Source organism: Dama dama, chromosome 20 (assembly GCF_033118175.1).
Source record: "Dama dama isolate Ldn47 chromosome 20, ASM3311817v1, whole genome shotgun sequence".
NCBI lineage: Eukaryota > Metazoa > Chordata > Mammalia > Artiodactyla > Cervidae > Dama > Dama dama.
Genome location: NC_083700.1, coordinates 72,797,509 through 72,811,079, shown reverse-complemented (window position 1 = coordinate 72,811,079; position 13,571 = coordinate 72,797,509). Strand labels below are relative to the sequence as shown.

The 13,571-nt window shown below is 36.6% G+C and overlaps 1 protein-coding gene across 7 annotated transcripts in view; it reads left to right on the top strand.

Annotated features, from left to right (window-relative positions):
- Positions 1 to 13,571, top strand: part of SRSF11 (serine and arginine rich splicing factor 11) — a 51,334-nt gene that overhangs the window by 12,971 nt on the left and 24,792 nt on the right. For 2 of the 7 annotated variants that reach the window (XM_061121630.1, XM_061121633.1), the window contains exons 2-5: positions 869 to 1,090; positions 7,203 to 7,336; positions 11,113 to 11,222; positions 13,146 to 13,238. In XM_061121630.1, coding sequence (XP_060977613.1) covers positions 891 to 1,090; positions 7,203 to 7,336; positions 11,113 to 11,222; positions 13,146 to 13,238 — 537 coding nt within the window. In that variant the 5' untranslated portion in view covers positions 869 to 890. Of the gene's footprint in view, positions 1 to 678; positions 1,091 to 7,202; positions 10,823 to 11,112; positions 11,223 to 13,145; positions 13,239 to 13,571 lie in introns of those variants that run through there. The other 5 variants (XM_061121636.1, XM_061121631.1, XM_061121632.1 and 2 more) reach the window with 5 other exon arrangements.

Sequence of the window (13,571 nt, the reverse complement as noted above, 5' to 3'; positions counted from 1 at the left end):
CATGGGGTTGAAAAATTAGGCAAGGATCTTTTTATGATCAAAATTACTTTAAGCAAGAAATGCATGTAAAGGAAGTTTTTCTGTAGAAATTTTAGATAACATACTTGAACATATTTGGATTCTGTAAAATATTCTTTAAAAAAGTGAATTTGTTAAAGCACTAGTGAGTGTAACAATATATCTTTTTCTGAAGATTTTAGTGCCAAAGCAAACTCGTTGCAAATTTAGTATTACAAGGATGTGTGTATATAGTAAAGAGAAAATTTTATAGTAGTGGAGAGGAAAATCTTGATAGCTAGGGTTAAATTTAATTAAACCAGATCTGTAGAAGATACTCTGTACAAAGAAATACCGTGGGCATTTTAAATAAGAATAGTTGCTTAAGTGTGCAGTTTTTGTCGGGGAGTGGAGGCGTGCTTTAAAAAAAAAGAAAGAAAGAAAAAAGTTAATGCCTTCCACCGTTCTCCTCTTTTTAGGAAGGGGGAAAAAAAGGAGCGAAGAGAGATGGAGATAAGGCCTTTCACTAGACAGCAGCCCCTTCTCGCGTATTTTCCGGTTGCGAGCATGGCTCGCTGGGCGGGCAGGGGCGGAGCCGACGGTGACGCACCCGTGCGCCGCAAGGCATTGTGGGAAGCTCGGGCCGCGAGTGAGGTGGTTGGAGGCGAGGTGGGGGCGGCCGTTTGTTTTCTCGTGGGGTCGAACTCGCGCGTTCTCTTCCTTCCCCGCGGCGAGCGGCGGGGCGGAGAAACGGCGGCGACGGCAGCAGGAGCAGCTGTAGCTTCGGACACCGTGCTGTGCCTTTTCCGGCGAATGGTTCCTCTTCCCCCTCCCTCTCACTGTTTGTTGTGTCTTTGGTGTGTTAAAGCAGGAGCGAGACCGCGAGCAGCGCCATGAGCAACACCACCATCGTCCCCAGCACTGCGGGCCCGGGCCCCAGCGGCGGGCCGGGGGGCGGCGGCGGCGGCGGCGGAGGCGGCGGCACCGAGGTAATCCAGGTGACTAATGTCTCCCCGAGCGCTAGCTCTGAGCAGATGCGGACCCTCTTCGGTTTCCTAGGCAAGATCGACGAACTGCGCCTCTTCCCGCCTGAGTGAGTATCGTCCACCATCACGGTTTTTGCTAACTCCTCCCCAGCCTGGGCCTACCCATAGCGTTTCCTGCAGGCCCTTGTCTCTGCCTCCCTGGGCTAGGCTGCTTCAGTTGAGGTTGGCTATTGGGTTTACTTATGAAAGAAATCTGTGCATTAGACCTATTGATGCAAAGAGGCAGGGCCAGGGTTTGGGGGTTTAGGAGACAAGACAACTGGCTTCTAATCTTGGTTGGTTTTTTTTTTTTTTCTCTTTAAATTGTACCTGCGTGGTCATTAAAAACAAGACAAACTCCATTTTATGTATCTTGTATAGGTTAATCTCTCAAAAAAAAAAAAAAAAAAAACCAAGCGTTTGAATTCTTTGAAAAGTAATAAAAATTTTGTTTCTGTGTTATTTTTGATATTGAACTTTATAAACTCTTCAGTTACTGCTAAATATTGTTAAGTGATTCTGGCCCATTGAACATAATTCAGTTAACACTCTTGACATTCAGTGAGCCTGAGTACTTCTTAAAATGAGAAGAGTTACAGCGGAAATCTCATATTTCCCTTTGTTTAAATAACGTACACATTTTTTATATTCTAGAATTGTTCTTCAGAAGGAATTTTTTAGAACGTTAAATTTTTTAAATTTGGGGTGCACGGGTTTTTGTTTTTATCCTGTTGTCTTACATTTCTTATTTTTATCACAGATGTGTTAAATGAGTGCAATAATTGTAAGAAATGAAGCTATAACAAGATGTGATAAATACTAGAGCAAAAATTTGAAATGATAAAATAGTCCAGTGCTCCTTGGGAAGAGTGAAAATTCAGATTTTACTGTCAGTGGGTACTCAGTTCCAGCTGTACCATAAGTTTTTTGTGATGCCACTTAAGTACTAAACAGGAGATTGGAATCTTCAAAGAATCCAGTGTTGTGGATGTAATGAATCATTAATAACCTGGGCATGATAAATCTGTGTGCTTCTCTAAGTTGATCATACTGCAGTCGGTATTTAATACGGTATTTCATCATGTTTTCCTTAAAGTATTTTCAGATAATAATGTTTTCAGGTGCTATGTTGTCTTTAATTTGGGGGTATTATACATATGGAGGGAGGTTTAGAGTTAATTAACTTAACATGAAGTGTAGAATTCTAGGAACAAACTTTTTGTTGAAGTTATTTTACACAGGTATTTATTTTGACAATGAAGGACAAATGGTTTTCATAATAAGAACTTACAGAAATGGGTATTTTGCTGTTACTTTCTCCCAACGTTCCTTTCATCGTTAGTAGTATTAATGGTAAAATGGCAGGAAATGAAAGTGACACATCTGATTATTATTGATTACTTGATTGTAGTAATGTTATTTCTCAAAGTATATGAGATGATGGACTTAATTATAAGAAAATTATTTCCAGTCCCACAAGTCATTAAGAATTTTTTTTAGAGTTCCTGACTATGAAACGGTTTTCTTGTGAAAATGTTCTTTTTTTGATACTTTAATAAAAAAATGACAGGGGAAAAAAAAAAAGATGACAGAAGTGTGGGATGTTACCTTGTCTGTGTCTCAAGGGGGAGTCATGGTAGAACAGACTGGCTTTTTGATTTGTAGTCGATGGAGTGGTTCCATCCTAATCAGGAAGAGTTGTGTGTTCCACGTAACTTGATCTCTGGGGTGCTGTGCATTAAGGGGATTTTTTTCCTACATTGGGAAGAATAAATACTGACACATTTTTGCTCTGACTCCTTCATATATTCACCCATGTACAGATCATTTTCTTTTCTGAAAATATGTAAGCTTATAATGTAGTGAATTTTACATTACTTGAGTGGCCTTTCTAAATTGAATAGTATGAATGTAGATCCTTTTGTTCATTTAATATTATATGTGTGTATGAATATATAGATTTTTCTTTTTTTTTTTTTTTTAACTAATTTAAGTTTTAATAGCTAATCTGACCTGCACAATTTGGAAATACTTTATTGATGGTTTCTTTAAGCTCCCTACAGTGTTCAGTAGTAGTTTGTTGCAGATAATGTGCTATGGAGTCCTAATAGTCTAAAAGGGATTCATCTTTCCAAAAGTACTCCAAAAATTTACTCTTAATCATAAAATAAGATCAAATGACTTATTACTTGAAATTCTATTGGTTGTAAATATATTTGTTGCTTGATTTCTTTTTTTTTTAATGGGTATATGTTTCTCCCAGGAGGTGTTCATATCCACCTGGAATTCTGACATGCTTGCTTTCTTTTGTTGTTCAAATGTCACCGATTCACGCAATATAAAAATGCAACTGCTCCCTGACTTCTCTATTCAATTTAATTGCTTTTTCTCTGTAGAACTGTTCACCAACTGACAAAATCCTCTGTCTTCTAGAATAAGGTTCCTTGGGGTCAGCAACATCCCTTGAGGGGCACTTTTAAAGTATTATGTGACTGAGCTCCAACCCACACCTACTGAAATCCTAATTTTAGCCCCAAATTCCTGTTTGTGGGGAAAATTCCTGGGATCACAAACATTTCACTGAGAACCTCAAGAAGGTGTCTCCCCTCATTTTATTATCAAATTCTCCTATTTCTTGGTTCTTTTAAGCCAGAAATTGCTAACTTAAAATTCCATGCAGTGATAATGACCTGTCTTCATAACAAGTAGTATTTTATGCCTCTTTTCAGTATGATAGCCTTATATATTCAGAGGGAACTAAGCCTTGTATCCTGTTTTACAAATGAGTGAACTGAAATTCACATAGATTTCTACCAGTGTCAGAACTAGTATTTGAAACCTAATGTGATTCTTTTCTACCACTTCATCGTGATTTCCTTCAAAGCCAAGCAACTTGTGAGTGGAATCATTCTTTTACACCTAATAGGTATTCTTCAAATGTTTGATTTTAGTGAGGTAGCAGTGGAGAAAGTTACTGGAATGCTTATCAGGTAATGATCCTTGAGAAGCATATGTTAGTTACTCAATAACTGAAGACTCGTGTAACACTGCAGATAAATCCATTACTACGTTCTCAGGGACTAAAAAGAGATACTTTAATGATCATATAAGTAACTTAGTATAGTTAGGTAAGGGAGAGAACATAATTTATCTTGAAAAAATTTTAATTTAAAAATATAAAATATTTTAGAATATAAAATCTACATTTAAAACTAAATGCAGCAATTTACTGTATTTTTTTAGAACTAAAGAAGAACACATGAGGGAAAGAGGATGTGAGGTCAACAGAGTTAATTTTGTCACAGACTTGCTGTTTTGTGGGGCTTAAGAGATACTTTGTTTATAAGCTCAAAATTCTCTGCTCTAAAATGGTTAGCTCAATATTAAGATGAGGTTGAAAGAACTGACCCAGACCAGAATTTCTACTTTAGCAGTCATGAATATCTGTTAAGGATCTTGTTAAGAATCAGAGCCTTCCTATGAAAAGGATTCTCACATTCAGTGGGCTTGAGGTGGAAGAGTCATCTGAATTTTACATGTGCGTCCCAGAAGATTCTGAAACAAGCCTCAGAGGTCACTAAGAGACTAGACACAGTACCACCAACACTCTTAGATACAGGATGGCAGCATCACACAAGGCGCCCTTTTCCCTATCTTGTTCCTCAGTTCTTTTCACCTGCACTGCCTCTTCTATATTAATTCTTAAAGGTAAGGATATTCTCAAAGGTAAATTATGTTTAATTCTTAACAGTCATATTTTTAGCAGTGGTACTTGCACAAGATCCTAGGGTGGGAAAATTTCCAATGTCAGTTCTTATTAACGTCTCTTACTGATTTTAACTGAGAAAATGTGACAGTATAAATTGCAGGACCAAACAGCAGTGGTTTTAAACGACATTTTAAAGTGGGACGAGATGAATTATCTGCCCTTCTGAGTCCTTACTGTACTTTCCCATAATATTTAAATTGTTCATATTTCATCTTTACCGCACCACCACTTACAGGTATGATAGAGTAGTCAAATAATGTTGCACAGACATGAGTGGATAGAAAAAAATGTGAACATTTAAGATCACTAAATGGAAATATATTGGGAGCACGTAGGCATACTTTGTAATTTTTTAGAACGAACCTTTGATTGATTGTGTTCTTTAATAACCTGATACTTGATAGTCATGTTTGCGTTGAGTTAGATGACAGTAGGCAGTGTCAGAGGAGTATGGAGGTCCCTTTTCTTACTGGGGTAAAATCGCCCCACAGTGTTGTGTTCGTTTCTGACCTACCGCAAAGAATCAGCCGTGTGTACACACACCCCTCCCTGGATCTCCATCCCGCCCGGCTGGCTTGGCGCAGAGCACGGAACTGAGCTCCTGGCTGTACGGCAGCGTCCTGCTGGCTGTTTGACACGTGGTAGTGTGTATCTGTCAGCCTACTCTGCCGGTTGATCCCACTGTCCCCACCCACGTCTACATGTCCCTTCCCTATATCTGCATCTCTATACCTGCCCTGCAAATAGGAACAAAATTGGGTCATTGGTAGAGATGTATAGTAGCGTCACTTTTGAAGAAATGTAAATGCTTACACTTTAGAACGTAGAATGATAGCATTTGAAAGAGCTTTTTAATTTAGTTGTAAAAATGTGACTGTCAGAAATAGAGCTATGTAGCCCTAGTACTAGTGATGAAAAAGCATTATTTTCACTATACTGGGTGCAGCATTTTTAAATTTCAGAACAGTGATGCTTCACATTAAAAAAAATTGTATCCTTTCCAAAAAAACCATTTTCCAGTAAAGTTCTGTAGCAGTATGGCTTAAATCCATTTCAGTGCATACATTGACAGCTTTGCTTTGAACCTAGATTAGCATCTGTGCTAATAAGGGCAGTGCCTTTAGGAAAACTTAACATTCTAAGAGGTTAGAGTTCGCAGAGTATAGATTGATGTTGGTAAGAAGTTTTTATTTTCATATCGTGCCCAAATTATAAGAAAATGTTTCAACACTTAATCTGAAACACTTAGTGTGACCAATCTGATGTAATCCAATTTTTATATATACATGAAAATCTCGTTTACTTAGAAAAGTTGACAATTACCCCCTTCTAATAATTCAAAAGTATTACGGGATTTCCCTCATTGAGTCTGAAAATATAATTGGCTTGTTAAAGCAGTGGTTCTTTACACTGGGTGCATATTAAAATCGTCAGGGAGAATTAAAGATGGCATCATTCAGTACTTCTTTCATCAGAGATCTTGATTTAATTGTAGTCCTCCCCCCACTTCCAAGATTCTAATATAAACCTGGGATAATGTGATTACTTTAGTTCATTGATTTTCAAATAGCTTTTGGTTTGGTGTTAGAGAGCAAAGAAACCCCTACCTTATTTAATCTTTCCTTCCACAAAAAGTTTAGTGGCAGAAATTTAACTCTTATATTTTTTAAAAGAAACTCTGCTCCCTTCCTAATCTTATCTTGCTTAGAGCAACTGTTGCTTGTACCTTAGCTTGTTTTTGTTTTACGTAAACAAGTTGCCAAGAAAAGTGATTTTTTGTTAATTGAAATTTTGGGTAATAGTGGGGGGGGGGGGTATTATTCCCATGAGTACTTTATTTTTTTCTCTGTGTGAAAATGCTCTGAGAGACCCTTAACTGTTTATAATGCCTGGAAGATTTAATAAGCTGTAGATGAAAGAGGACAGGGCATTTAGTAGGCAGGTCAAGAAAACTCATTGATTGTCAAAGAGATGTACTTGACCATAATATTCTTCTGTCCCTGAAATGGAAAATGTTTGTTTTTAGCTCTAAAAAGTTAGCCATAATGAAAAGTTTTCCAAGCCAAAACTAGTTACTTGCTATTTGTATTTTAAAATGGCTGGTATTGATACTATGAAATAAATGTTGACATATTTGTGATCTGTTCAGACTCTTGAGACTGGTTTCAAACTTTTTTTAACTTGATGTGTTATGAATTTAAGCACTGATTGTTTTGGGTATGATTTTCTATAGTCAGTTCTGTGGATAGTACTTTATTGAAAAACGCCATGTGTTTTTTGAACTGGTTAATACGTGTGCAGTTATGTATTCCTCTGCCTCTTACGCTTTTGGAATGCAGGTATTTGTGAGTCATTCATTTGTGTTTTTGCTTATAATTTCCTCTTCTTTATGTTATCTGTGTATTTTTTAGTGATTCGCCTTTACCAGTCTCCTCCCGAGTCTGCTTTGTTAAGTTCCATGATCCGGACTCAGCAGTTGTGGCACAGCATCTGACAAACACTGTATTCGTTGACAGAGCTTTGATAGTCGTACCATATGCAGAAGGTTTGTGCTTTGTTTAACTACCTATGTGGGCATCCTATGATGACCATCTACCTCAGTGTAGTTTTAGAATGAGCATTAGTAGCATGTTAAAAAAATCTAAGCTATTAACATTTTGAAACCCTTGTTATACTGTGGTCCATATTTTTTTACATGAAGGCTTTCTAACTTAAAATTCAAAATCTGATTTGTTTTTATTAGATATTTAACCTTTTACATTACTTTAAAACATTTTAAGTTCATTAAAACCACTTCCCTAATCGTAATTCCTTAAGATACATCTGCTTAGTTAATTTAATATTGTTTTATATAAAAGTCCTGAAGGTGAACAGTTCACTTCATGAACATTACACAGAAAGCTTCAAATAAATGCATGATGATGTTTCTATTTTGAATAAATGTGACCAGGTTGGTTTATTTCCATAGTGATTCCTGTTAGTGATTCTTCTTACCAATAACTTTAAAAAATATATCCCACATTGAATTTCAGTATACCAAGGGTCGCATTAGTTTTGGTTTTTATGAAGTTCAATATTTCCTATAGCTTAGGTGCCAAATGGGCACTGGGTGTTTTGTTTTATGCCAGATTTTCTTGTTCATTCTTGCTATATTTTCTAGAATATCTCTAAATAATAAATTCTTCTCTCTGTTATTTGTGTGTGTGATTTTTGTAGTGGAGAAGGCAAATGCAAAACTCTTCCAGATGACTGAAAAACAGTGGGTCCTCTGCAGCTACAGGGGATTCTAGACATTAACTAAAGGCCAGCAAGCACTCAAGTCCCCCAAGTGTTTTCATGGTGTAACCATTTGTTAACTACATTTTCTCTCTTTTTACATTTTAGGCTGTTAAAGTAATTTGGCAGAAAAATAATGAGCAGGGTTTTTGGATCTTAAAAAAGCCACTGTGACAAGACAACACTATTTTTATTCCACTTTGTGAAATTTTCTAAGACATACTTTATACTTAGCTTGTTCCCAGTGTACTGCTACTTTATTTGCTTTTTGGTAACTATAAATTTAGTGAAAGAAGTCACTGAAATATGTTAAAATTATTGGATTTTATTAACATATATGCTGACCGGGGTATAAATGCTTTCCCCTCTCCTGGTGAACTGGTCAGTGGAAGCAGAATCTAGATACTGTTAACTTTAGTTGCTATCTTTGAATATTGATGTGAACATTTAAACCGTTCCTTGTAAAAATTGTGAAATGTCTAGTCCTTAAAACTTAGAAAAATTTCCTCTGTGGTTTTCTAAAGAAATTAAATTGCATTCATGGATAAATTAAGGCATGCTATATAACAGTAAATCTGTCTCCGTGATATTGAAGTGTATGAGCCCAGTTTTAAGGTTTTAAAGTGTGTATATATATATATATGTAGTGATAAACTTGTGAGTTAGTGTGTTTTGATTAAGCATTTTCTGTCAGTGTGCCTGTTGTAGGATGACTTAACCATCAAGAGAAAATTTATAGAATTCAAATTTAGGATAAGTAAATGTAGAACATAGCTTTTGGAACAAGGGTCAAATCATGTGAGTAATTTTGCAAAACACTAGTTAGCCTTATAATTATAAAAATTCTTTTTGGCTAAATATTATGTCATAGTTCCCAAGCCCTGAACATAATACAGTATATCATATAACAAGATTTCATAAATATTTTTAGACCATAGTAATTTTTTTGGATTTGTTTTGAAACAAATATTTAGGGAGTAGATTATTAGAATTACAGAAATGCTTAGTTACAGAATCTGTTAGTATATTACTGGTAATTATTGGTATGGTATGCTGTATTAATGTTGCCTCCACTAAATAACTGATGTACTCAAGCCTTTTGTCACCATTCACCCTGGTTTTAGCTCTTACATTATGCCGTTGCTTCTTGGTCAGTGTTTTAAAACAATAGACACAAAGTCTACGGTAAGGAATAGTCTTTAACCGGTAAAACTGAGATAGCTGAATTTGGAAGGAACTCTTAATAATAATGCATTTGGGGACTATTTAGGTTCCTTGGTTAATGTTTGTTTCTTTTGTCTGTTTCTTTTTCTTTCGTTTCTACACATTCATGCAGTATTTCATGGTTCTATCAAAGCAGCAGTAAAAAAAATACTCTTGACGCATGAAAATTAACTGGTGAGGGGCCTCATTGCTATTTTTAAATTGTAGTTTTATTTTTAAATAGTCTTTTTTTAATCAGAGGATCAGATGCATGACTTTTTTTTTAATGGATGCAGATCTTCTATCCGGTGTCTCACAATAAATTCAAGAGGATTTTAGTTTGCCAGAAATGTTGCAAATGCACTAATTTTAGCAAGATGTCGATACTTAATATTATCCTCTTGAGACATAATTTTGCATGCAAAATTATCCCATAATCTTTGTAGGTTTGTTAATAATGATGCATTAATGCCCTATATCTAAATCTTCTCCCTTCTCCCCCCCTCCATAACTCTTGGTATCTAAATTGATGACAGCTCTGACACAAGCAAGATAACAGTGCTGTGTAGTATACATTTGTTTATATTATCGGCACTTCTCAGTTTAGGTGGAAGGAACCATTACCTTTATTTAACAGTGGTTTTTCTTTTTTGTTGTTGTGTTTTACAGTTCTTTTCCCTGGTTCAGCCTGAACTATATACCAGGCCCTGCTGAAAATACCACCCAACAGTTTTCTTCTGCAGCTTATCCAGTTTCTCTTAAGTGCCCTGTACATATTGTATGTTTTATGATGAGATGCAGTTTCTTAATATGTATTACAGAAATACTACTGGTATTTGCAAATATGTAGTTTAATTGTATTATTGAACTCTCATTTTGGGGGCTTGGGCACATTAACAGATTAATCCATCTGTATAGGGCTTTTGCTGTTGGATAGAATTTAAATTGTCTACATAAATATTTGTCTCAGGACCCTTAGATTTTATCTGAATACACAGATTAGGCTTTAAAAACAGACATACATGTTGTTTTTGGCTTTAGGAGTTTGGCTAAGTTAGCTTTTGAACTGACACTATGTAGCAGCATTTTTTGGTATGGTTAGCATGGCACATATTGGAACATAAAGCATTTTACTGTACAGGTAAGGAATGTGCCATGTTTTACTTATTCTCTCTCTCTTTCCCTCTCACTCACTCCCACACACATCCTGTGTGTATTCAGAGACCTTCAGAAACATTCATATTCATTTTCATGAGTCAGCAAAAGCCCTACTCTTGATTCAACAGAATATTTCCTTTACATACTTTTTTCTCTTAATTTTTACAAAATTGTATGGTAGGTGTAAAAGAAAATCATAGTAACTGTACCATATTATTAACCCCTAAATCAAACTTTTTTTGTCTTGTGTATCTTGATTTTTCTGTGTGCTTTATAGTGAAGCAGCCGACACGAGTCGTTGTTCATAAAACAGCTTTTGAAAGTTGAGAGCACACCCCTGGAGAACCGACTGTGCTTGCTTACGTTTGGTTCATGACTTAAAAATCGAGTACAGGTGATGAAATCTTGGCAGTGTTAACAAAAAAGTAGTGTGTATTGTGCTATTTTTTTTTTACTCTAGAAACTTAACCATTTGTAGAGAAAAAGGAAACAAATTTTCACACATTGAAGTTTCTGACATAAAATTAATGATAAATAATCATAGAAATCAAGCTTTATATTTTAGCGAACATAAGTACTTTCAACAAACTCAGGTGGTGTATCAGGGAGACATTTTCTGGGTGTTTTTGTGTGTTTTCTGTCTTGCAGAAGAGTGTGTTCTAATGCATGGGTGTTTCTCTGCAGGAGTTATTCCTGATGAGACTAAGGCTTTGTCTCTGTTGGCACCAGCTAATGCAGTGGCAGGTCTTCTGCCTGGTGGTGGACTCCTGCCTACTCCTAACCCACTTACCCAGGTATTAGTTCTATTGAATTCTTAAAGCGTGGAAAGGAACACCGAATGGTGGATAAAGCTAAATATATTTGTGCCTTTTTTGAGTGCTGTGTGATTCCACTTCACAGACTATTGTCACATGGTCAGAGTATTGTAAAATGCTGTTGTATTGTAATCATAAGTATTAAAGTGGTAGTTTACATTATAAGGACATTCTCAAAAATAATAATATATCTTGTAGAGATGGAGGTGGGAGGGGGGATCAGGATGGGGAATACATGTAAATAAATCCATGGCTGATTCATGTCAATGTATGACAAAAACCACTACAATATTGTAAAGTAATTAGCCTCCAACTAATAAAAATAAATGAAAAAAAAAATAATAGTAATATATCTTATTTTGTCACTGACTCTCAAAAAAGACCATAAATCATGAGGCATATTTCTGTTGCACATGTTTAAAATAGTATGTTCATTTGAATGGAGAAAATTAAGGTATGAAGTTAAGACTTTTTTTTTCTTTCCCCATACCGTTTTATCTTTTGCTCTTGGGGTTTGCATTAAGTAGATGACGTGAAGATGAATTTTAAGATCTGGGTAATTCATAGATACCTTTGATGTATAAAATTGTGTAATAAATAAGCCAATTTTACAATAGTTGATCCTTGAACAACATGGGTTTGAACTGTTTGCTCCACTTATATGAGGATTTCTTTTTAACTATTACATGGCTTTCCTGGTGGCTCGGACGGTAAAGAATCTACCTGCAATGTAGCAGATCCAGGTTTGATCACTATGTTGGGAAGATCCCCTGGAGAAGGGAATGGCTACCCACTCCACTCCAGTATTCGTGCCTGGAGAATTCTATGAACAGAGGAGCCTAGTGGGCTGTATAGTCCATGAGGTTGCAGAGAGTTGGACACAACTGAACAACTAATGCTTTCACTTTGAATACATATTATAGTACTACACAACTCAAGATTGGTTGAATCAAAATATGGGCCAGTGGATATGGAGAGCTGACTGAAGTTGCAGGTCTGTTTTCAACTACATGAGGCGTCAGCACCTCTAGCCCCCATGTTGCTCAAGGATCAACTGTATTAACAGGATTTTAACTCAGTGATCGGTTAAATTACAGTAAGTCTGCTACCTATACTTAATAAATAATAATGAAACTAGGAGAACTTTAAGCACAGTGCTTGTGAAGAAGCTTAAACTGCCTGCACAGTTGTAAGATTTTGCATTGTTTGTGTGCATTAAATTGACTGATTATGAGGAATTCCCTTGTGGCTCAGAAAGTGGAGAATCCTCCTGCAGTGCAGGAGACCTGTGTTCGATCTCTGGGTCAAGATGATCCCCTGGAGAAGGGAATGGCTACCCATTTCACTACTCTGTGTGTGGAGAATCCCATGGACAGAGGTTACAGTCCAAGGGGGTGCAAAGAGTCAGACACAACTGAGAGACTAAGAACATACAACAGGAAGTTACTAGGGAACTCTTAATGAACATAAGAATCTCAGGTATAGAAAGAGCCACTACTGCTGTGGCTAAGAAATGTAAGTAAATAAGTATTAATTGCTAAGTCTTATCGGATCCTTTGTGACCTCATGGACTGTAGCCCACCAGTCCATGAGATTCTCTACGCAGGAATACTGGAGTGGGTTGCCACTCCCCTCTCCAGGGGATCTTACCACCCCAGGGATGGAACCCCGGTCTCCCACACTGCAGGCAGGTTCTTTACCAGCTGAGCCACCAAGGAAGCCCCAAGGAATAAATTTAAGATACACATTTAGTTGGGGTGAGGAGCCCCCACAGCTTACAGACTTCAACTAGCAATCATCCGACCCTTTAGAGGAAAAAAAAAAAAAGTTGACATACTCTCCCAGCCTGACAGTATAAGACAGAAACAAAATTTTAAATAAGCACAATTTGGAATTCCACAGATTGGCGCTGTTCCATTGGCTGCTTTGGGAGCTCCTACCCTTGATCCTGCCCTTGCTGCCCTTGGGCTTCCTGGCGCTAACTTGAATTCACAGGTAATTTAATATCCTTGAACTCTGAGTTCGTTTTGGTAATTAAAGAATTTGCTTCATTAGATTTTAGTTTGCATTTCAACAGCAGGAGATAACTGACTGTTACATGGTAGTGATTTTTTCTTACATAAACTTGTTAATGAGAGATTAGAGGGTCACTGCATTAGCCCCTTGCCCATTAAAGAATTTCTCATTTTATAATGTTCAAAGCAAAGACTAGTTTCATAGGAAGCCACTACCACATCAATGTTGCAGAGTCAGAATACAAGTCATGAAAAGATAGGAATGTGTTTATAATTTGTTCTGTCATTTACTCACTTGGAAATTTTTGTTTTC